The 24,359-nt window shown below is 62.5% G+C and overlaps 1 protein-coding gene across 2 annotated transcripts; it reads left to right on the forward strand.

Annotated features, from left to right (window-relative positions):
* The first annotated feature begins 1,461 nt into the window (after positions 1-1,461).
* On the forward strand, positions 1,462-21,717 carry EPHB3 (EPH receptor B3). Of its 2 annotated transcripts, none has more exons than XM_029071670.1 (16): positions 1,462-1,798; positions 12,204-12,268; positions 12,661-13,333; positions 15,325-15,480; positions 15,611-15,958; positions 16,669-16,793; positions 17,073-17,232; positions 17,803-17,911; positions 18,377-18,429; positions 18,849-18,971; positions 19,072-19,319; positions 19,616-19,831; positions 19,950-20,120; positions 20,642-20,835; positions 20,946-21,101; positions 21,322-21,717. In XM_029071670.1, exons 1-16 carry the CDS (start codon positions 1,690-1,692, stop codon positions 21,428-21,430), a joined length of 3,015 nt encoding a protein of 1,004 aa, XP_028927503.1. In that variant the 5' UTR covers positions 1,462-1,689; the 3' UTR covers positions 21,431-21,717. The 2 variants fall into 2 exon arrangements, with proteins under 2 accessions (XP_028927503.1, XP_028927509.1); XM_029071676.1 differs by having other exon boundaries at positions 19,971-20,120.
* Positions 21,718-24,359: the final 2,642 nt, after the last annotated feature.

Genomic DNA, 24,359 nt, shown 5'->3' on the forward strand with positions numbered 1-24,359 from the left:
CGGGATTAGAACCTATGACCTCTGACTCCCAAGTCCGGGCTCCTTCAACTGAGCCACGCAGCCCCAACGTGGGACAACCTGATTACCTTCTATCTACCCCATTGCTTAGGACAGTGCTCAGTACGCAGTAAGGGCTTAACAAATACCATTATTATTATCCAAGCGCTTAGTACAGTGTTCTGCACATAGTAAACGCTCTATAAATACTATTGAATGAATAGTTGAATGAACTATTGAATGAATGAATGAATAAATACTATTGAATTAATTGAGAAGCAGCATGGCTCAGTGGAAAGAGCCCGGGTTTGGGAGTCAGAGGTCATGGGTTCTAATCCTGGCTCTGCCCCTTATGAGCTGTGTGACTTTGGGCAAGTCACTTCACTTCTCTGGACCTCAGTTACCTCATCTGTAAAATGGGGATGAAGACTGTGAGCCCCCCGTGGGACTTAATTACCTTGTTCCTACCCAGCGCTTAGAACAGTGCTTGGCACATGATAAGTGCTTCATAAATACCGAAATTATTATTATTAATTACTATTATTATTGTTAGTGAGGGCTGGGTTGGGACCGGGTGGGGGTGGCCTTTGAGGCAGAGAGCCTCACATGGGCTCTGCACATAGTAAGTGCTTAGAACGGTGCTCTGCACATAGTAAGTGCTTAACAAATACCAACATTATTATTATTATAATTATAAGGGGAAAGGAGCCAAGGTCTGGACAATGGAGCTTGACTTTGGGGGGACACTTTTAAAATGATTTCAGGATTTTTTGGTGCGGGGGGGGGGCGGTGAAAGTCTCTATCTGATGCCGAATTGTCCATTCCAAGCGCTTGGTACAGAGCTCTGCACATAGTAAGCGCTCCATAAATACGATTTATTTATTTTGTTAACGAGGTGTCCATGGTGTCCATCCCCTTGATTCTATTTATTGCTATGAAGTTGTCTTGTTTTTGTCCGTCTGTCTCCCCCGACTAGACTGTAAGCCCGTGAAGGGGCAGGGACTGTCTCTATCTGTCGCCGAATTGTCCATTCCGAGCGCTTAGTACAGCGCTCTGCACGCCGTAAGCGCTCCATAAATACTATCGAATGAATGATGGAATGAATGAATGAAAGGAACAGGACACTAGGGGGCGCCCCAGTCCCACGAAGGCGCCGGAGCCACGTGGAGGCGCTGCCGAGGCCGACCGCCGGGGGGCGCCCCCGACCGGGCGTCAGTCTGGCTCGTAGAGCGCGGGGGGGGGCGTGGCCTCCTGATGGACAGCGCCGTTCCGCCCAATCGGAGCGATCCTTCCCCTAAGCCCCGCCCCCCGGCGTCGAGCGTTGACCAATGGGGTGGGCGTCTGCCGTTGCCAGGGGGCGGGTCCTCCCCCCCGCGGGGCGCCGGTTGCCAGGGGCGGAGCGCGCTGCCAGCGGGCGGCCGGGGCCACCCCGCCCCCTGGCCTGAGCCGCCGCCGCCGGGCCGGAGAGCGCACAAGGCAGTGCGGGAGCCGCCGAGCCGGACCCGAACCCGGACCCCCGGCCCCGCACCCCCCCGGATCGGGCCGGAGCCAGGCCTCGGATTACAGTGCCGCCCGGGCCGGGGCCCCCGCAGGACCGGACAGCTTTGCAGCTTTGCAGCTTTGCAGCTTTGCAGCTCTGCAGCTCTGCAGCTTTGCAGCGGACGAGGACCTTTCCGGATTCCCCTCCCGGCCATGGCCCGAGCCCGCCCGGGGCCTCCTCCTCCTCCTCCGGGCTTCCCTCCGGGGCTGCTCCCGGGGCTGGTCCTGTTGCTGCTGCCCGCCGGCCGCCTGGCGCTGGAAGGTGAGAGGTCCGACGACGACGACGACGACGACGACGGTGGGGGGGGGGGTGTGTGTGCCCGAGGCCCGCTCCCTAGCTGGGGGTGGGACCCAGCGATCCGCCCAGGGTGGGCTCCAGGGGCGCGGGGATCCGCTCTGGCGGGGCCTGGGATGCGGGGGACACGCAGGGGGATCCACTGTCTCCCCACCCGGGACGCGGGGGATCCACCCGGGGGAGAGGGGAGGGGGATTCGCCGTCTCCGTGTACGCGCGGGGGATCCCCTGGGTCGGCTCCAGGGACGCGGGGACCCACTGGATCGGTTCCAGGGATACGGGGATCCACGGGCTCTGTGCACGCGCGGGGATCCACCGGGGCGGCTCCCCGGGACGCGGGGATCCACGATCTCTGTGGACGCGCGGGGATCCACTAGATCAGCTCCGGGGACGCGGGATCCACGGTCTCTGTGGACGCGCGGGGATCCACTGGGTCCGCTCCAGGGACACGGGATCCGCGGTCTCTGTGGACGCGCGGGGATCTACCGTGTTAGGTCCAGGGACACGGGATCCGTGGTCTCTGTGGACGCGCGGGGATCTACCGTGTTAGGGCCAGGGACAGGGGATCCACGGTCTCTGTGGACGCGCGGGGATCTACCGTGTCAGCTCCAGGGACACGGGGATCCACCGTCTCGGCGCCAGGGACACGGGGGATCCATTCTGTCGCGGGCCGGCTCGGGGATCCACTCCGTCGGGGCCCGGGACGCGGGGATCCACCGTCTCGGTGTAGGCGCCGGGATCCACTCTGTCGGCGCCAGGGACACAGGAATCCACAGGGGGTGGGGGGTGCGGCGCGGGGATCCCCCGTGTACCCGGGCCAGAGAGGCACAGGGATCCACTGCAGGGATCCACTGTCCGCGTGTGCGGCCTCGGGAGCCGCCGGGTCGGCGCCAGGGACAAGGGGATCCATCCACCGGACCCGGGGAGACGGACAACCGGTGGCCCCCGGTGACCCCCGCGAAAGGTCGGGGGATCTGCCCGATCCTGTGGGTATCCGGGGTCTGGGGCTCCTTCCAGGGAGACCAAGAGAGGGACAGGGAAGGCCTGTCCTGGCAGAATTCTGGGGGGCGGGGAGTGGATCCCCTCAACTCCGAGGGGGCTGGAAGTGAGAAGGGGCTTCGAGGGAATCCACTGTGGGGAGAGGGTGGGGACCAAGTGGCCGGGAAATCTGTTGTGCTTGCAAGGAGGGAGAGAAAGAGAATGAGAAAGTGTGTGGATATGCGTGTGGATATCTGTACGCGCCCGCACTTGGACGATCTGCTGGGGGCGGGCCCGAAAATGGAATCAACTTGAAGTGCGGGGGCGCAGTGTTATTGTTTACCATCTACCGAGCGCCAACAACGCACGAGGTGCTGCAGAGAAGAGCCCCTCCCGGCCTCTGAGGCTTCACCCTCTCTGTTGGGCCCGAGGGTCCTCACAAGGCCCTGGAAGTAAGTCACTTGTTTGGCCCTGTTATCTTTACCGCCAGAGTGAATTACTCAATGAAGGAGAGGGACACAAAGGCCCGCCAGCACTACCAGAGTGTGTTAAACCAACTTGGGCTGGGGGAAAGGATGTAACTTCCAAGTCACTTGGGTCGATAGCCGGGTTGTTTGCCTTGGGTGTGGGCCCGGCTAGAGAAATAATGCACCCCGACTCCGATACTGAGCTGCACGCTGAGACCCTGTTGCAGTGTCTGAAAAAAACACTCACGACCCATAGTGTGACAAGCGAATACACGCAAAGAGGCATCTAAAGACCCAGAAGAGCTGACAAACCAGCTCACACTCACTAGACACACACACAAACATGCTCATAGTCACACCCAAATCCACACACGCATATTCTCTTACAGCTGTGAGTGTGTATGAGATAGGATCACTGGCATGAGAAGCTAGTGAGTTGTATTTGTTGTTGACTGCTTTAGGGGAATGTGTATGTGTGAAGGTGAGATTATATGTGTAGGTATTTGTGAGAACTTGCGTGTGTATCTATTTCTGTGTGTTTTTCTGTTCACTTGGGAGGTTGTACTGGGCGTATTTATCATGGGGATGACATGCACTCTTTGTGTCCAAAGGGAGGAAGAGGTGACCAAGGGATGAAGGGGTGGGAGCCTGGGGGGCTTCGTATGGAGAGAGGGTCGAAAGATGAGATTTGGGTTGGAGCAGTGGTGGGTGGCACCTCTTCTCTTCTCCCTCGAAGCTGATCCGTGCCCAGCTCGGGTTGGGCCGCCCTTTCTTCCCTCACTCCTGCTCTCCAACTTGGAAGACTTTTGACCTGGGAGTAAAGGAGACAGGGAGCCAGGGCAGATGGAAGCAGTGACTGAACACACAGGAAGCAAAGCCCCTTAGCTTTGAGCCCCTGGGGTCAAACGGAGGGAGAGAGGGAAGGAAAAGACCCACTGCCTTTAAACAGCACCCTCTTTCCCCTCCGTCCCTCCACCCCTGCAAACTCCCCCTCTCCCGGTTTGCCGGGCTCTCCTGGGCTGGCGAGCGGGATCAGAGCTGCCCTGCCGGCTCACCTGGGCGAGGCCTGGCTTCGGCTGTTCCCCAGCCTCGGGGGCAGGGCCCGGTTTCGGGGCTGCGGGAGAGTGAAATGGGGACCGAGATAGCAACTCCACCCAGGCTGGGCTTCAGCTTTGACTCCAGAGGACTTTAACAGAACCCACCACCAGTTCCAAACCCCAGCTTCACTCCCCGCCTGCTGGCCGGCCTCGCTGGCTGTCTGGCTCTCCTTTCCTTCCCTCTGTTTTTGTCTCCAACTGGTCTGTCTCGCGTCCATCTTTGTCTCGTAGGCTTCGTTCCCCTCTGCTTCTCCCTGGCCTCCAGATGGGGGCTTTTCCCGAAATGACCCCCTTGACTGCCGCCCCAGTTGGTCAGTGCCCATGGGCGTGTACCCATGTTTTGGCGTGTGCCTGAGACTCAGGTGTCCACCTGTGTCTCTGACTCTGCGGTGTCAACCCCATCCCAGACGCCACCGTGAGGCTCTTTCCGCCCTGTCGGCCCTGCGGCTCGACCTCCAGCTTCGGCACTTGTTGTCCCGGTCGTCTCTCGGAAGGACAGAGAAATGCAGGGGCTCAGGGAAGGTGACACCCTTAATCGCCCGTCCCATGTACCCCCAGCCCGTCCCATGTACCCCCAGCCCGGCCCAGCCCTGTTAGGAAGAGAGGAGATTGGGCGCAGGGAAGGGAAGGGTCTGGGAGACGGTGAGACGCTGCTAGACAAGGGGTCTCAGTGAGAAAATGGCTCCCTCTTGGCTCTCTGGAGCTTCAGGGAGCTTGGTGCTCAGGGGAAAGAGCCCCTGTTTCATTGTGTTCTCCACACCAGGGACTTGCGGTTCAAAGGGAGGGTCGCTGCTGAAGTTGGGGTTCGGATGTAGTTGGGGGGCCCGGGCACCCAAGGGATCCCACACTGTGGGCCTCTTTGGTTCTTGGGGAAAATCCTCCCCACCACCACCTCTCCCTTTCCAGTTGCAGAGAAGGGGCAGCAAGTTGGTTGGAAGGACTCAGAGTCCTCTCTACCTTGCCCCAGTCCTTCCTCCTGCCTCTGCTCTGCTTGGTTCTGCCCAGGGTCAGCCTGGCTCTCAGGCCTAGGCGGAGCCCTGCTCCCCAGGCCCCACCGCCAAGTCTCCGGCCCTGCCTAGGCTCGGATCCCCCTCAGTTCCCAGCCCTGCTCCCTGCGAAGGATCTGGGGTCTGGGGAACTCTCCTCCATTTGGTGCCCCAGACCCCGGTCCTGGAGCTGAAGGAAAATCCTCATATCTTCTCCCCGCCGCTCCCCCCACAACTCCCCTCAGTCTGTGGGGAGCGACCTCCTCTTCGCCCCCTGCACCGGCCTCATTCTCCCACTCCACACTGGGGGCTGGTGTCGGGGGCTCTGGCCGGCCTGGAAGGAGTAGGGTGGATTGGGGTTCTTGGGGGTTGGGGGTCTTTGGGCCTCTCTGGGTCTTCGCTTGTGGGGGTTGGCGGGGGCTGTCCCCATGACGGGGGGGATGGGACACCTCTGACTGCAGCAGCCCTGTGCCCACCGGGGGCCTCTGGGCCCAGCCACCCGAGTTGTCCCGGCGGCGGCTGAAACCCGAGGAGGATTGGTATCAGGGAGCGGGAGGTGAGTGTGTGTCTCTCTTTCCTGAGGCAGTGGGCCTCGGTGGCGGCGGCGCAAATGGGACAAAAGGCCCAGGCAGTTTCTGTGACTTACTCACCTGTTTGGGGAGCCAGCGCTCCCCTCCCCTCCTCCGCCCCGTCCCCCCCTTTTCCCCACCCCGCAACTCCCCGCCCCTCAGGTTTGTCGTGAGCTGGCGCTTCTGTGGTGCCGGTGATGGACGGCAGCAGGTATTCGGGGAAACCAGTTTGCTGCTGCATTTTCCTCCCATTAGCTGTGGCCGCCGCCGAGGCCTCTGCCGCCGTGCTGCCCTGGGAAAGGCCCCCGCCGCGGCGGTGCGCTAATTAAACAGCCTGAAGAGGCTGAATCACCGGCCCTGCATAGTTCGAAAATTGTAGCCGTGCCTGTTATGCTGAGTCAAACTGGTTTGTCAGGATTGGGCGGGCAGGCGGGCAGGGGGGAGGGGTGGTCTGGGCACAGCTGGGCACCTGAGCCGGTGATTGGGGAGGGGGTGGGGGTGGGAGTCCAGGGGCCTGGGTCCCACCCCCATCCTCCCTCCCATCCTCTCCCATGGGCCCGAGGGACAGAGCGGGACAGGCCTCCATCTGGGACACCCCGAACTTTGATCCTGGGTGTGAGAGGATTTCTCCCCACTCCCAAAAAAATGCAGTTGAGGAGACCCCTCTAGTCCCCCTTTGCTCACAGAGGCCCCCTGCTTCCCCACCCAAGGCCAATCTGGGGAAGGGGGCCAGCAGGCACTGAGGTGTTTCTGGCTCCCTCTGCCTCTTCCTCCTGCTCCTCCTCCACCCGCTCAGGTTTATTTAATTATAAATCCCCGCGATCTGAGCTGAGGAATGAGAAACAAAATGTGTTCTCTGTTCCATGATGCTCCCCTCTGGTCTGCCTGCCTCTCCTCCCCCCTCTCCCCTTCTCCTCCCCTCCTGAGGCCCGCTGGAGAACTGCCGCCCGTCCCCCCACCCCTCATCCCGCCTTGACTGGCTGTTCTCTCCAGGGATGCAGAAGGGACCTGGTGGTTGGGGGCGGTGGCCGGTTGGAGGTGACGGTCGGCAGTCTGGGAGTCGAGGGGTCCACCTGCAGTCCCCTACCAATCCCCCTCAGGAGGCCACGACCCACTCCCCCAGAAAAGGGGGCATCCGGGCAGCTGGAGGGCATCATTCAAGGAGTGGAGGCCTCTCTGCCTGTCTTAAGGCCCCGGGCCACAGCCCACCTGTCCCATCCCTGCGATGACGGGCAGACTCCGCTGCCCCTCCCAGGGAGTGCTCACTCCTGCTAGGGTCTTTTGCTGTTTGTTGTTGGCCCCTTCTTGGAACTGCCCTGGGGCTTCAGAACCTTCCCTGGAGGAGTCCTCCCTCTTTCCTTCCCTCCTTCCCACTCTCCCTCCTCCTCATCCTCTCTCCTTCTTGCCTTCCTTCCCTCCCTCCTCCCCTCCCCTTGTGTTGTTTAGGTTCGAGGATTTGGCATTTGGTTTCCTCCTTGGCTCTCCTGCTCAGGAGATTCCAGGGACACACCTGGCTGCAGGGTGTGGCTCGCTGAGGGGATTGGGCGGCCGGGCACCCCGCTGGCCAGGAGAAGGGCTGGGGTTGGCGGGGGGCCCTGCCGGATGGGTCAGACTCTGCCCGCCGCTACGAGTCGGTTGTGGGGGCTGCTGCCGAGGCGGCTGGTTCCCTGGGGAGCCGTGGGGGCCGCATCGGGCCGGGAACGTCCTGCCGAGACAAGATGGGGGCTTGGGAGTGGACCCTGTTCCTCGCGGAGGTCGGGGAAGGGGAGTTGGCATCCCCGCTTGCCCCAACGCCACCATCCCCGCCACAGCGAAATCCCTTCAGCCAGAAGGAGTCGGACTTCCCCTGTCGGTTGAGCCGGCTGGGGCGGAGCCGGGCCCACGGTGGCGTTCGAGTAACCAAGGGGTTGAGGAGGGACTGCGGTCGGGTGGCAGCACCCAGCGCGCCCGCCCCCCCGACGGGGACCTGCCACACCCAGCGCCCTACCTAGGCCGACCTGGGTGGCTCCGGCCTTGCACGTGGGTACCCAGAGTCAGGCTGCGGGGGGCTGGCCTCTGGGAGCACTCCCCTCTGCTCCGTGCTGGTGCAGGGGCCTCTCCTCACCCAGCTCTGGCCCCAGACCGTGGCACTTCTCCACCCTGTCTGCTCAGGGACGGCACCTCACCCAGCCACGTCCCGAGCCTGTGGCAGACCCCCCCACCCTCTCCTGGACCTTGTCAGCTCTTCACCCCCACTGCCCTGTACCTGCTCAGGGTCTGCTCCTTGCCCAGCTGTGCCCCCGGCCCACAGTAGCCCTTCCACCTCCCCACTGCCCTGTACCCCTGTGCTTGCTCAGGGGTTGGCCCTCATCCAGCTGTGCCCCCAACCCATGGCAACCCTGCCACCTACCCACCACCCTGTGCCTACTCAGGGTCCTCACCCAGTCACGTCCTCGGCTTGTGGCAGACCACCCACTCTCCCCTGGACCACGTTAGCCCTCCACCCCCGCCGCCCTGTGCCTGCTTCAGGGGCCCAGCTCTGGCTCCACCTCCCGCATCCTCACAGCCCTCAGCCCATGGCAGCCCCTGCCCGCCTGGAGTCTCCCGCCAGAGACCTCACGCACACAACGCACACACAAAGCCAGGCCGGGCTGCAGTCTCCTCTCCCCGCTGCCTCCCGCAGCCCGGCCCTGCTGCTCACGTGCTCTGGGGCCGCACAGGCAGGCAGGGTGTGCTCGCATGTGTGTGCACGTGTGTGTGCGGGGTGTGTGTGTGTGTGTGACGGGGCGGGGGGAGTGCATTCACAACAGTCTAAGAGGGTGTGAGTTCAACTGAGACCGTGGGTATTTATGACTCAATAGTGTACTGTGACTGTATACTCAGGCACAGCAGTGATAGTGTCAGCATGCACCTTAGGCGCTGGGTGTTTTATTTGCCGTGTGAAACAGGGTGATAGTGTGTGCATGCGATTGTCGCTGTGCCCGAGATGTTTGCTGGGCCTGTAGGCACAATAACGGTGGTTGTGCTTGTCGCCAGCTGTGATTTCTTTTTTTTTTGTCTTTCTGCTCTGGCCGCTTACGGGAGTGTGCCTGAGGCGTCCAAAAGGCAGCATTTCTCATGCTGCTAGTTGTCATCATTGTGCACAGTGTGAACGCAGGTCACCTGGGGTATTTGTGCCTCGGTGTATTTATTTTGATTCTGTGCAAATTGTGGGTGATTGTATGAGTGTGAATTTTGTGGGTGGATTTGCTGCATTTCTGCGTTGGCAGTGAAGAACCCTGCTGTCAAAGCCGGTTTGAGCACTTTTGTGTGTGTGTGTGTGTGTGTGTGTGTTTGTGTGTGTGTACACACGTGTGCATCTGGGTGTTGGGTGCATACAGATGGAGCGGGCAGGCAGCTGCCCTGCAGAGTTGCTGCCACGTGGCAGCCCTGCCTGCGTCCCAAGGAAACTTGGGAGTTTCCGTACTTGTGAGCAGTTAAACGCCCCACCTGAGGATGTCCTGAGCCCCTTCTCACAGCTCTCCTGCCCGTGGTGCTTCGTGTCTCCTGCTGCCGCCGGCAGTAGTGTTTGTGGACAAACACCTGTTTCCACAGTGGGTTCCTCCCTCCTCCCCCCGCACCACGCCAGTCTCCGTCCTCCTCCCTGCACCCGCCCCTCTGTCCACCCACACCCGCCCCTCTGTCCACCCACACCCGCCTTGCCCGGCCCTCCTGAGGATGAGCCCGAGTGGGATTAAGCGGAGGTGGCGGCCGCAGCGGCAGCTAAAATGACACCCCCCTCGTGAACCGTATGAGAATGAGAACCGAATGAGATCCGTGGAACCGTCCGGTGTCCTGTTGGGCCTCGCACTCGGCCCCAGGAGCAGATCTCTGAAGGCGGGGATGGTGAGGTGGTGGAGGAGAGTGTTTTCCCAAGCTTTGGATCGGGAGAATCCCCTCTGGAGAGGTTGGGTGAAGGAGAAAGTATGGTATATTATATTTCTGCAGCTCCATGGCCCTGCTGCCCTGGCCCTGCCAGTCTGCCTGGCCCCAGCTCCAGCCCTGAGTGGCCGGTTTCTCTGTCCGTTGGGAGCTCCCAGGGGACTATGGCTCCCCTTTCCATAGCACAGCTCCCTGTGGCCGGGCTGATGCACATGCCAGGGGGTCGGGGAGGGAGGAGGGCAGAGGGCAAGGGGCAGGGGCCAGAGACGAGGCCATCCCCGCCCCTCGGGTTGCTCGAGTCCTTCTCTGTGCACACATGACACGAAACCCAAGTCCTCTCCTATTAATGAGAAAAATGTGCCGAGACTGAGTGATGGCCAAGAGCCGATTCCCTCTCCCTCCCTCGCGCCCCAGAAATTAAACTGAAACCAAGAGCCAAGTAAACGCCTCCCACCCCAGCCCACCCCCCTCCTTCCTCTCCCTTTCCCCTCCCCTCCCTTTCCCCTCCTCCCAGCCCTGGGCTTGTTTTAAACTGTGGAGGAATCTGGCTGGGGGTGGGGGGGTTCGGGGGGGAGCCGAATATTTGGGTTTAAACAGTTCCAGATGGGTTTGGCACAGGGAGAGCGGGAGGAAGTGAGAGGGAGAGGGAGAAGGAGGGGCAGGGAGGGAGAGAGTGGGAGGGAGAGGAGCCCGGGCGGGCTGGAGGGCTGGCTGGCTTTTGGGGGTTGGGGGGAGGGGAGCAGAGGGGGTGGGAGCGGCTTGGCTCAGACGAATCCCAGGGACAGGAATTCTCCGGGCTGCCGGCTGGAGGGGAGGCCACTTGGCAGCGCTCCCTTTCTGTCTCTGTCTTTGCCTGCCTCCTCTTCCCTGTCTCACCGTCTCTCCCTGGGTCTCTCCATCTCTTGGGTTTTCTCTTTGGAAGTCAAGCCTTCTGCCTCTGCCTGGCCCTCTGACGGTCTCCCTCCCTCCATCACTCCCTCCGGGTGTGTGCGTGGGTGAGAGTGTGAGTGTCTCTCTTTGTGTAGGTCTCTCTCCACAGACACACACATAGACACCCTCAGCCGCCAGGTCTGTCTGTCTGTGGTGCGGAGCTGCGGCGGTTACCTCTTGGCTGTGGCGTCCGGCGGACTCCGGCGGACAGCTCTCCAGGAGAGTTACCTGCAGCCTGAGTGGGCGGGTCCGGAAGGGAGACCACGACCTCAGCTGGAAATGGCTGCCCTCTCCAGAGGGTGGAAAGCAGCCCCTACCTCCCTTCCCCCGGGGGTCCCTCTACAGCTGCCTCCTGACCCCAGCTGAGGTGACAGTTTGGCCAGCAGGCATCTCCTCCACCTCCCTCCCTGACCCAGAGCCCGGGACCCCAGCCTGCTCGAACCCGGCCACAGAGCTGGGACAGTGCGGTCCACCCTAGGCTTGCGGGTGGGCTTCCCAAGGGCCCCTTCTTGTTTGGGATGGCAGAGTTTGAGCTGTACCCACATCCTCCTCTGCTTCTCTCGGGCTCTCACTACCTGAAGGAGCAGCCGGACGCCGGGGGCCTCCCTTTACCCCTTCTCTCCCCCACGCTCCCCAAGGAGGGTCAGGTGTTCGGCTCGCCTCCGGGGACCCCGTTTGGCGGTGTCTTTGCGGTACCGCTCCTCCCAAAGCCGCACTCGGGGCTGGGCGCTGTGTCAGAGCAATACCGAAGTCCGCTATCAACGGGGGGGGGGCACACTTCACCCTTGGGTGGGGTCCCCGAGGCCTGCCGTGCCACGCTGTGATGTGAAGGATTTTGCCTTTGTGCAGGGAAGGGTGTCAGCGGGAGCTAACGGCCAGCCAGTGGGGTCTGCACACACACGGCCCTTTGTTCCTGGAAAAAGGGCCGGGCCGGCCGGGCTGGGCGGGCGGCCCCTTTGTGTGGGGGATTAGTGCAGCCTGTAGGTGTGTGTATGTGTGTATGTGTGTGTGTGAGTGAGGTGAATGGGGTGAGCCGTCCAGTCTGCTGCTCCCGCCTCATGAACCCCAGTCCGGAGGCCAGCACCCAAGGAACCCCAGGCGGCCCCATTGCCACTGGCCCCGAGTGCCTGTCAGCCCCTGGGTGCCAACCCCATGGCCGCCCAGAGGCCTGGGGCTGGGGTACGGAGGATGGAAGGAGAGAGGGAAGGGGGAGAAGTTGTATCTGGGCCTTGCAGACAAACATCCTGCCTCCTGTTCTCCCATTCTGGACACCTGCCCACAGCCAGCGCTGGCCTCCTGCCCTGCCCTGCCCTCCCCAGCTAGAGTAGAGAGGGCCATGGGGCTCAGCTCTCCTGTACCCCTGGTTCTCGGCGGGGTGGCGGAGGTTCCACCTTTCAGCCCCTCCTGGCTCAGTCCTTGACCGCTCTCTGCTTCCCCTATCTCCAGAGACCCTCATGGACACAAAATGGGCGACTTCGGAGCTGGCGTGGACGGCCCATCCGGAGACTGGGGTAAGGCAAGCTTCTCCCACCACTAGTTGAACGTGCCCACGGTCACCTGGAAGTGTCCTTTGGTCTCTCACTCCTCTACCTGCCAGACCTTCTGGTCTTCCCCCATCCCCTAGTCCTGAGCACTCCCATTCATCAGACACTGCCTCCTGGCCTGTTTTCATTCGTCTGTGCCCTCCATATCTTCTGTTCATCGGATTACTTTGCCATCCCCTGGCACTACCCGTTCTCCTCACCCTCCTGCCCTCCCAGGCCCAGTTGTCGGTGGGCCTGGGCCTCTCTGTCCACCCCCGGCCCACCCCACCTCCTCTCCTCCCACCCTCCGCCCGCCTGGTGTACCCTCCCCGGGCAGGGCCAGCACTGAGCTCCTTCCCTCCATCCTTCCTCCCGGGCAGTGGGAAGAGGTGAGCGGCTACGACGAGGCGCTGAACCCGATCCGGACGTACCAGGTGTGCAACGTGCAGGAGGCCAGCCAGAACAACTGGCTGCGGACCGGTTTTGTGCAGCGCCAGGAGGTGCAGCGGGTCTATGTGGAGCTCAAGTTCACGGTGCGGGACTGCAACAGCATCCCCAACATCCCCGGCTCCTGCAAGGAGACCTTCAACCTCTTCTACTATGAGGCCGATGGCGACGTGGCCTCTGCCTCCAGCCCCTTCTGGATGGAGAACCCGTATGTGAAGGTGGACACCATCGCGCCCGACGAGAGCTTCTCTCGTCTGGAGGCCGGGCGCGTCAACACCAAAGTGCGCAGCTTCGGACCCCTGTCCAAGGCCGGCTTCTACCTGGCCTTTCAGGACCTGGGGGCCTGCATGTCGCTCATCTCGGTCCGCGCCTTCTACAAGAAGTGTGCCCGCACCATCGCCGGCTTCGCGCTCTTCCCCGAGACCCTCACGGGGGCCGAGCCCACCTCCCTGGTTATCGCCCCGGGCACCTGCGTCCCCAACGCCGTGGAGGTCTCGGTGCCCCTCAAACTCTACTGCAACGGGGACGGCGAGTGGATGGTGCCTGTGGGCGCCTGCACCTGTGCCGCCGGCTTTGAGGCTGCCGCCAAGGAGACGCAGTGCCAGGGTGAGGACCCGGAGGGTGGGAGACGATTCTGGTGGTCATGAGGTTTGGTTGGATTGGACTGGTCTGGGGGGCTCATGGCTGGGGCCATGAGAGGTGTCTTCCTGGAGTCACTTAGGGACACCCTCCCCTGATAAGCTGGGACTCTACTAGGCCTGTTGCCAGGAGTGCCCAGCAGGGCCTGGTCCCCAGAAGCTCAGGGCCAGTGCGGTGTCCCGGGCTAAGCCCTCAAGGGGGTGTAGGGCCACCGTGCCCCGTGTCGCTCCCAGCCCCGAGGCTGGCTGCCAACCCTGGGCTCTGTTGGTTGGCGCAGAGTGGGAGTCCGCTGGGCCCCATAGCCCCAGGCTGTACCAAGTGGACAGGGCAGTGGAGAACTCTACCCTGGCTCAGACCTCCCTGTGGGAAGTGAGACCCGGAGCAACTTCTGGGAACCGAGGATTTAGGGAGGAGGGCAGAGGCAGGGCAGGGGAACGTGGCAGGAGATAAGCAGGAGGAAGGGGAAGCGGGGAGAAGAGGAGAAAGGGACTGGCAGGCTGTAGGGGAGCTGAGAGTCTGCAGCTCCTGAACCAGAGCTGCCCCCCATTCCTCTAGCAACCGCCTCAGGTTCCTCCCCTGTGAGAGCGGTTTGGGGAGAGGCAGGGGGTGGGGTCCTACAGGCCACCAGACCTAGTCCTTGGATGGAGGTTGGGTGGATAATAATAATACTAATGTCAATTATGGTATTTGTTAAGCGTTCACTATATGTCAAGCACTGTACTAAGAACTGGGGTGGAGGAAATCAGGTTGTTCCACGTGGGGCTCACAGTCTTAATCCCCATTTTATGGATGAGGGAACTGAAGCACAGAGAAGTTAAGTGGCTTGCCCAAGGTCACAGAGCAGACAAGTGGTGGAGCCAGGATTAGAACCCGTGTCCTCTGACTCCTTAGCCCGTGCTCTTTCCTCTAAGCCACGGTGGGTGGGTGGCTGGGCTTAGTTTCCAGACCTAGTTTCCACCCACCTCACCCCCTTTCAGATCCACCCCACCTCCATGATCTGACTCAGTGGAAGGGACCGGGCAGATCTGGAGGGAGCGGGGACCGGACGAGGGTGGTGGCAGGTGTCACGTAGAGTTGCAGACAGACCACCACAGGGCGAGAGGACAAAGTCCCGGGTTGGACAGTAGTGGGCCCAGATGGTACACTGGCTCTGCCGTCCCATGGCTGGGGAAGGACCGGGTGGAGGCTACATGGTGAGCGAAGTGGCCTGCTGAAATAACAGCCCAGCTCTGTCCACACCTGGTCGCCCCGCATCTCCCCAGCCTTGCCTACTTGGCCACCTGAAGCTCTAGAGGTGCCTGCTGGCTCCAGGAGCTGAGCTGCCCCCACTTACCGCATCCTCCTTGTTCGCACTGTTGCTCCCTCCCCGGGGCAGTGGGGAGGGCCCCTTCCGGAAGGAAGTTGAATTTGTGCCACTGGGGTCTCCCCGCTCTGTTTTGGGGTGGCCTGGAGGGCGAGGGAGGGTCCCGCTTAGAGGGATGCTTCACCCCTCAGTTCTGCAGCTTTGGCGGAGCAGAGGGGTCCTGCTGCCAGCCCGCCCTCCCCCCCCCCCCCCCCGGTGGTCTCTTCCTCCTCCTCCTCCTCTTTCCTCTGCCCGAGGCCCGGCAAGCCCAAGCCGGCTGGGTGACGGGGCTGACAGCGTCCCTGGGGCCCCGGGGGGGTGGGGGCGGGGGCGGGGGGGAAGAATCCGCTGACGTGGGGCTTCCACGGGGCCAGAAGGGCCCTTTGTTACCGGGCCTGCGATTGGGCAATCCTGGCACGGCCCTGGGCAGGGGGTGGCCGAGACCTGGGCGCGAGGGCGGTGGAGAGCAGCGGAAGAGGGATCGCGATGCTCGGGGCAGGGTAGCGGAAGCCCCCGGACTTTCGGTGGCAGGGGGGCGGTCTGGGGGTACCTGTGGGCGCCGCCTCCGACGTCGCTGGCCGCAAGCAGTGACCGGTTCCGTCTCCCTCCTGCCCAGCCTGTCCCTTGGGGAGCTTCAAGGCCAAGCAGGGGGATGGGCCCTGTCTGCCCTGCCCCGCCAACAGCCGCACGACCGCGGCCGGAGCCACCGTCTGCAGCTGCCACAGCAACTTCTACCGGGCCGACTCGGACCCGCCGGACAGCGCCTGCACCAGTGAGTGACCCCTGCCCTGTGGCTGCCGCTGTGAGGGGAGGGGTGGCGGGGGGAGAGCTAGGGATCGGGTCCCTGGCCTGTCCCGGACAACCCCCGGCCATGCGCTGACCCCACGCTCGCCCCCTCCCAGCGGTGCCATCCCCGCCGTGGAGCGTCATCTCCAACGTGAACGAGACGTCGCTGGTGCTGGAGTGGAGCGAGCCGCGGGAACTGGGGGGCCGCGACGATCTGCTCTACAACGTCATCTGCAAAAAGTGCCGGGGGGGCCCCGGGGCCAGGCCCCCGGCCTGCTCCCGCTGCGACGACAACGTGGAGTTCGTGCCGCGGCAGCTGGGTCTGACCGAGCGGTGGGTGCGAGTGAGCCGTCTGCTGGCCCACACGCGCTACAGCTTTGAGGTGCAGGCCGTCAACGGGGTCTCGGGCAAGAGCCCTCACCCCCCGCGCTATACTGCCGTCAACATCACCACCAACCAGGCCGGTGAGTGGATGGGGCCAGGGCTGGGGCTGGAACTGGGCGCTGGGGCAGGGGGTCCGTCACCGCCAACCAGGCCAAGTCAGAGAGCTGGGGGCTGGGGTCAGGGCCTGGGACATAAACTGGGTCTATCAGAGCACTATACTAAGCGCTTGGGAGAGTGCAATATAAAATAAACTGACGCATTCCCAGCCCACAAGTGCATACAGTCTAGAGGGGGAGTCAGATGTTAATATAAATGAGTAAATTATCACCTCCTGGGCCGGGTCAGGGTCCATCACCAAGCTGATGAGAGGGCTGGGGGTTGGAACTGGGACTGGGTCCGTCGTCACCCACCCCAGGTGGGTGAGATGGAGGTTGGGTGAGCCCTGGGCTCAGAGGGTGGGACTCTCAGACTCTCAGGATGCGGCACCAGCCGGTGGTGGATGTTGGGGGAAGGACAGAGTCACTACGCTAGCACCAGCCTGGAAGGTGGAGCCCCTTCTCCTGTGAGGAGTGGCGCCTGGCTGGGTTCAGAGCCCACAGCTGCCACTTTCAGGGGTAGGAATGAGGAATTCATCCCTCCTTGCTAGTTTGTGCCCACGTACCCAACTCCCACCCCCGGTTCTTCTGCAGTTAAGTCCTTGAGCCCTAATGGGAGACTAGGGGAGCTAGAGCAGCGAGAGGTGGACAGTCAGGGTGGCCCTGGGGTGACGGCCACCACTGTATCCTCTCAGCCCCCTCGGAGGTACCCACGATGCACCTGCACAGCAGCTCGGGCAGCAGCCTGACCCTGTCCTGGGCCCCTCCTGAGAGGCCTAATGGCATCATCCTGGACTACGAGATGAAATACTTTGAGAAGGTGAGAGGGTGGGGGCCTCTCTGAAACCGTGAAGGGATATGTGGGCCCTTGGAGACAAGAGGCATGGGGAGACTGAGGCGGGGCGTTGGGACGGGCCAGACGGAGGGCTTTTCTGGAGCGCGGAGGGCTGAGACCAGAGTCCGGGCTTTGAGTCGGCCCTCCCCAACCCAACCCATACTCCCACCGTGGGGAAGGGGCTGGCAGTGGAGGTTGGAGGAGGGAGGAGGCCCGCGTGTGAGGTGTCTCTCTGAACCCTCTGTATCCTCTCCCTTTGTGCAGAGCGAGGGAATCGCGTCCACTGTGACTAGCCAGAAGAACTCGGTATTCCTGGACGGGCTGAGGCCCGATGCCCGCTACGTAGTTCAGGTCCGAGCTCGCACTGTGGCCGGGTATGGCCAGTACAGCCACCCTGCTGAGTTTGAGACCACCGGGGAGAGAGGTGTGTGGCAACCCACCCCTGCCCTGCCCCTCTCCTGCCCGTCTCCCCTCTTCCCCTTCCTTCCCGTGCCCCCCTCAATCTCCACTTACTTTCCCCTTCCCTACCTCCCCTTCCCCTCAATAATAATAACTGTGGAATATGTGAAGCACTTACTATGTGCCAAGCACTGTTGTAAGCGCTGGAGTAGATGCAAGGTAATCAGGTCGGACACAGTCCCGTCCCACACAGGGCTCACGATCTTGATCCCCATTTTACAGGTGAGGTAACTGAGGCCCAGAGAAGTGAAGTGACTTGCCCCAGGTCACACAGCAGACAAGTGCAGAACCGGGATTAGAACCCAGGTCCTTCTGACTCCCGGGCCCGGGCTTTATCCACTTGGCCACACTGCTCCTCTCCCCAGTGAACTCCCCAGTTCTCTCCTGCAACCCCTCCCCCTCCAGCCTCCCCGGCCTTCCCCCTTGCTGGCCTGATGCCTCGGTTTCCCCTGATTCTGGCTTCTCTCCCTTGGCCTCTCTCTGACCCGCTGCCTCTTGGTTTCCACCACGGGCCCTGACCTCCCCGTCTCTGTAGGCCCAGGTGCCCAACAGCTCCAAGAGCAGCTCCCGCTCATCGTGGGCTCGGCCACTGCTGGACTCGTCTTCCTCGTGGCCGTCTTCGTCATCGCCGTCGTCTGTCTCAGGTACTGTGGCGTCCGTGGTCCCCCCACCCTCCCTGGCCCTGCTTCTGTACCAGGGGCCGGGCACACCCACCCGTGGAGCCCCAAGCTGGACCTGAACCGGGCCCCTCTCATCCGCATCCGCCCTCGTTCCCCAAGGTCACTGGACTCCTGGTCCCCAATCCACAGTGGCCTACGGACCCCCAGACCTCACCCCTATCTCTGGGCCCAAGGCCTCTCTGCCACCACCGCTCCCTGGGGTCAAACCCCAATCCTATCTGCTTCAAACTCCCCACCCAGAGCCCCGGTGCTGGCCCAGGAAACGGTCCCCATCGACTCCCACTGAACCCCACGATTTGGCCTCCCCCAAACCCTCCTCCCCCAAACCCTTCCTAGTACTGCCAAGGGTAGGCCCGGGGCCTGGGGCGGGCCCTGGGACGAGGCCTGGGCTCTGAGCTGACCTCTCCCTCCCCCAACCATCCCCCACAGGAAGCAACGTCACAACTCGGACTCGGAGTACACTGAGAAGCTGCAACAGTACAGTAAGTGCCCTGGCGGTCTCTCCTCCAGGGATGCACCCCTTTTCTCTCGGGGTTGGGCTTTCCTGTCCAGGATCTCGACAGTCGGCCCCTCTGAGAGGAGACTCCTGGCCTCAGCCCCCTTCCCTTCCTCTCCCTGAGTCCTCCCTTCTCTGGTGGGGCCAGGGATGTCCCTTGGAGGGTCCTGGGGAAGGTCTCGCTCTCATTCTGGCCCCCTCTCAGCCAAGGTGCCCCACTTGGGCCCACTTGGGGCCTTTCCCGATGTCTCCTTCCCAGCTCTCGGGATCATGGGGCGTCATTCTGGGGTCCTCCCTCCAATCTCCTGACTCTTCTCTTCCTCCCCAACCCCTTCCCTCCCCCACCCCCACCCTTCCCACCGGACTGCCCACCGCCCCAATGACCTCTCCACTCTGTGCCCCCAGTTGCCCCTGGCGTGAAAGTTTACATCGATCCCTTCACCTACGAGGATCCGAATGAGGCCGTGAGGGAATTTGCCAAAGAGATCGACGTCTCGTGCGTCAAGATCGAGGAGGTGATCGGAGCTGGTGAGTCCTGGGGAGAACGGGAGCCTGGGAGTGCTGGGAAGGGGTTGCAGGGGCCCACGATCCCGAGACCTTGGAATCACTCGGGCCCTCTGCCCTCCAGGGGAGTTCGGGGAGGTGTGCAGGGGCCGACTGAAGCAGCCGGGCCGGCGGGAGCTGTTCGTTGCCATCAAGACGCTGAAGGTGGGGTACACGGAGCGGCAGCGGCGGGACTTTCTGAGCGAAGCCTCCATCATGGGCCAGTTTGACCATCCCAACATCATCCGGCTGGAGGGTGTGGTCACCAAGAGCCGCCCCGTCATGATCCTCACCGAGTTCATGGAGAACTGTGCCTTGGATTCCTTCCTGCGGGTGAGATCCCTAGCCCTGGCCCCAGCCCAGCCCCTTTGATTCACAGAGAGCCCCATCCCCAACTGCTGCGTGAGGTAGACCCCCGTCGACTCCCATCCCCCGACCCCCAATCCACTCCTCACGGACTAGAGGCAGCACGAGCCTAATCAGAGATGGGGAACTGAAGTTGGCCTCAGGAGGAAGCCTAAGAGGAGTTGGCTGTGCTGGGAGAGGGAAGAGGCCAGGGAGCTGGGGGTGCTGGGAGCCCAGTCTTCCCCGCGCCCCCAGGCCAACGGTGTGGTGCCTGTCTTCCCCAGCTGAACGACGGGCAGTTCACGGTGATCCAGCTGGTGGGCATGCTACGCGGGATCGCCGCGGGCATGAAGTACCTCTCGGAGATGAACTACGTCCACCGCGACCTGGCGGCCCGCAACATCCTGGTCAACAGCAATCTGGTCTGCAAGGTCTCCGACTTTGGCCTCTCCCGTTTCCTCGAGGATGACCCTGCCGACCCCACCTACACCAGCTCCCTGGTATGAGGGAGTCGGGAGCTCCTGGAGCCGGGGAGGGGGAGGGCCTGCCGGGCTGGCCTTGGGGGTAGGGAGAGTGGGGGGGGCGTCGGGCGGGCTGGCACTGAATCACAGGGTCAAGGGCGTGTGCCGTCCCCCGCAGGGCGGGAAGATCCCTATCCGCTGGACGGCCCCCGAAGCCATCGCCTACCGCAAGTTCACGTCGGCCAGTGATGTCTGGAGCTACGGGATCGTCATGTGGGAAGTGATGAGCTACGGAGAGCGGCCCTACTGGGACATGAGCAACCAGGACGTGAGTGAGGCTAGGGGCGGGCAAGGGGCTGGGGCTGAGACCGGTAAGGGAGCCAGGAGGTGGACCGGATAGAGGCCCGGGAGTCACGGATTGTGCGGTTGACAGCCCAGCCACTGAGGGGCGAGGGCCCTGGCAGAAAAGCAGAGGCAGGGGAATGAACGTGAAGAAGTGGATAGAGCACAGGCTTGGGAGTCAGAAGGATCTAGGTTCTAATCCCAACTCCACCCCGTGCCTGCTATGTGACCTTAAAGCAAGTCACTTAACTTCTCTGTGCCTCAGTTACCTCATCTGTAAAAGGGGGATTAAGATACTGAGTCCACGTGGGATAGGGACCGTGTCCAACCTAGTTTGCGTATATCCACTCCAGCGCTTAGAACGGAGCCTAGTGCCTAGTAAGTGTTTAACGAATACCATAGTTGTTATTTGCTTGGAGCAGGAGGTCCAGTCCGTGTAGGGGGGTTGTGGGTGTCTAACGCCCCCTGGCCCCTTCCCCCATTGACCGGCCACCCCCGGCCCTGCAGGTGATCAATGCAGTGGAACAGGACTATCGTCTGCCCCCACCCATGGACTGTCCCACCGCGCTGCACCAGCTCATGCTGGACTGCTGGGTACGCGACCGGAACCTGCGGCCCAAGTTCGCCCAGATCGTCAACACCCTGGACAAGCTGATCCGCAACGCCGCCAGCCTGAAGGTCATCGCCAGCGTCCAGACCGGGTCAGTGCCCGCCCCTGCCGTTCTGCCCTTCCCCTCTCCTCCCCTCCCCCGGACCCCGGGCTTTGGCCCCCTGGATCCCCACTCACCATCCCCCCCCCGCCTCCCCACAGGGTGTCCCAACCACTGCTGGACCGCACAGTGCCCGACTACACCACCTTCACCACCGTGGGCGACTGGCTGGACGCCATCAAGATGGGGCGGTACAAGGAGAGTTTTGTCAGCGCTGGCTTCGCCTCCTTCGACCTCGTGGCCCAGATGACAGCAGAGTGAGTGGGCCTGGGAGGGAAGGGGGCGCCCAGATGGCCGGGAGGCTGGCAGGGAAGGTGGGTCCCCGTGAGTTTGGGGGCTCCCAGGGTTGAGAGAAGGGGAAGAACCGTTGCTAACGGAGCCTGGGGTTGGGAGAGAAAGGGCACGTGGAGTTGCCAGTCAGGTGGCGACCGGGCCTAACTCAGCTCTCCCTCTCTCCCTCCCCCATCTTCCTTGCAGGGACCTGCTCCGGATCGGGGTGACTCTGGCCGGTCACCAGAAGAAGATCCTGAGCAGCATCCAGGACATGCGGCTGCAGATGAACCAGACTCTCCCGGTGCAGGTCTGACCCCCGAGAAGCCCCTCGGGGCTGCACAGGGACACTTGGACGTGAGCTGCCCGGCTTCGGGCTCCGTTCCGACAGACGGCGGTGCCGGGGCGAGGCTTGGGCCCCCGAGGCCCCCGCTCCCTCGCCAGACCGCGGGACTGGGACACTCAGTGACAGATGCCACCTCTTCATATTGAAGATGGATTAGGGGAGGGGGCACGCCGCTCCCGCAGCCCCCACGGGGCCCGGACCGCCCGCTCTCAGAGTCGGGGGCGACGGTGGTGACCCGCGGCCAGGGACTTGGTTGGTCTCGGGGCCGAAGTGGCCAAGCTGGGCTCTTTCGGACTACCGGGACCCAGCCCTGGCCCGAGGTGGACATGAGAGCCCTCCCCCGGGGAGGGGGAACGGGGAGCAGGGGATCGGACGCGACCCGGTCATCCTGGAGCCAGCGGGCCCTGCGAGTTTGCACAGGGACTGCTCGGGAGGCGACCTGGCTCGGCCCTGCCCCCACCCTGGCCCGGCGTGCAGTTGGGGGCTCCTCCTGGGGGTCCCCGCCTTCCTGGATGGAGCTGCTGCTTTCCCTGCGAGGAGCCACGGCTGGAGTTGCCAAAAAGGGCGGGGGCAGCCGAAGGAGCAGCCCCCCCCGCCCCGCCCCTCAGAGACTCACAGAGCCAGAGAGTGGTCGTGGATGCGTGGGTGTGCGAGCGTGCGTGAGTGCGTGTATGTGTGTGAGTGTGCGTGAGCTTGTGCCCGGCCACGGGGCCCCCTTGGGTGTCAGCAGAATAAAGGCAATAAGACATTCTCTGGCCTCTTCCTCCTCCGCCTCTCTTCCCTGCATCCCCGCTGCATTCTGGGCTCGGAGAGGGAACCTCGCCGCTCTGGGGAGAATGTCTCGTCTCCCCCATGCCCTCACTTCTCAAGCCCTCGAGATGAATCCTTAGACCCACCCGCCCCTCCCTGCAGCCTCAGAACCGTCCTAGCCTCTCCTGCCCCTGGGCTCTGGCACCGGCCCTGCCCCAGCCCTGCCTCTTCACAGTCCTGCCCCTGGGCTCTGGGCCCCGGCCCTGGATCTGGGGAACGGGGTTGGGGGGAGCCAATATGATCAGGGCCAAGTCCGCCATTGGGTCTGAGTGACAAGGTGGCAGCTTGCCCTCTTGGGGCAAAACCAGGACTGAGACTAAGATTCAGGGTGCCTGGCAGCTCTGCCTTCCCCCCATGGGTGCCCAGCTGGGGCCTGGGGAAAACAAGGGGTGCCAGGGGCAGGTCACTGTCAATCTTCATCATTTTTCTCATCAGCCGGGGGCCACTGTGGCCACCCGATCCCAGGACCGGGGCTGATCGGTGGCCTGGACCGGGTGGGCAGGGCCTCAGGTTGGAGTCAAGTTACTCCTGGGCCCCGTTCACCCGCAGTGGGTTTGGGCCCAGCCTGGCTTTGCCCCGAGCTGAGCTGTGGGCGGTGATGGTGTGATGGGTGGGGACTGGAGGCTGGAGCTGGGAGGGAGGAAAGAAAGGAGGGAGGGAGAGGGGTGAGGCATTACAGTTGGAGGTGTTGGCTTGAAGGAAGGGGAGAAGGCTCTTCTTTTTGCTGAGTTTGCCTGTGCTCTGTGCTTTAGTAGGGACAGTTTCTTCTCTGGCCCTGGGGCTCATCTGGCCAAACCAGTCCCTCCCCACCCTCGCCCCCACCTCCTGGGCCTCCTGGTTTCACCCAGCAGCCCTGCTCCCCACCTCATGCCCACCCTGAGGCTGAGGCCAAGAAGAGGGCCTGGCTGGGGCTGGGAGTACTGGAGAAGGTAGGCAGTCAGCGGCAGGTCAGGAGGGCAGGTAGGGGGTCTTGGGGACAAGGGGGGGCCGAGTTGGAAGAGAGTGGGCCCCACTGGGGGAGGGGCTGGATCCGAGGGTCCCTGTTCATCCAACTCCCCTCCTGCTTAGAGGCACTGGCTGCAGGGCCATTTGGCTGCAGGAAAAGCACCAGGGCCTAGGGACAAGAGCATGGGTTTGAGAGTCAGATAATCTGGGTCCTAATCCCGGCTCTGCCACTGGTCTGCTGAGTTGACCTTCTATGCCTCAATCACCTCATCTGTAAAATGGAGATCAAGACTTTTGTGAACTCCATGTGGTTCAGAGACTGTCCAACCTGATTATTCTGAATCTACCCCAGTGTTTAGTACAGTACCTGGCACATAATAAGGTCCTTAAAAAATACCACTATCATTACTAATACTAATAATGATAATAAATACCATAAAAACAGACATTAATGGGGTGCGCAGCCAATCTTCTGGTCCCCCGCCCACTTCTACCTGGTCACTCTGGTCCACTGGCTCATCCTCAGCTGCTGGGTGGATGATGTTGGTGTGCCAGCAAAGGGCAGGGGATGATGGGTGAGGTGGGCGGTGGTTGTTCTGCCCTGGCTGGCGCGCTTCTTCCACGAGGGGCCAGGCTCCTGTTGGGGGTCTAGAGACAGAGTGGGGAAAGGGGTCCTACCTGGGAAAGAGCCAGAGGAGTCCTAGGACCCCAACCAAGGGGCTGCTGGCAGCTCAACTCAGGCCTCAGGGGCCGCCTTGGGGAGGAGGGAAGGGGAGGCTGGGCCAAGAATAGGGCTGGGGTTGGGGCTGCCGCCCATTGGATCCAGGCTGTTCTCTGGGCTTGGGCTGGAGCGAGGAGCCGGGGGCGTCCAACCGAGACCCCTGTTACCAAGGAGCTTCTGTCCCAGGGGCAGCGGCCTCAGCGACAGCGACAGCCAGAGAATAGCTGCCTCCCTCTTCGTCTACTTCCCCCGGACCTCACACCCTGCTCTCCCGCAGGCTTCTTCCCTCACTATCATCATTCCTGCCTCCCTCCCTGCCCCGCTTACTGTGCCTCACTGTCTCCACAGCCCACCTCGGACCCTGATGCCAAGGTGGGCCATGTCGGGCCGGGGTCTGGGGCTCAGGCTGCTGCTGCAGACCAA

This window comes from Ornithorhynchus anatinus, chromosome 1 (genome assembly GCF_004115215.2).
Source record: "Ornithorhynchus anatinus isolate Pmale09 chromosome 1, mOrnAna1.pri.v4, whole genome shotgun sequence".
In the NCBI taxonomy this organism is placed as follows: domain Eukaryota; kingdom Metazoa; phylum Chordata; class Mammalia; order Monotremata; family Ornithorhynchidae; genus Ornithorhynchus; species Ornithorhynchus anatinus.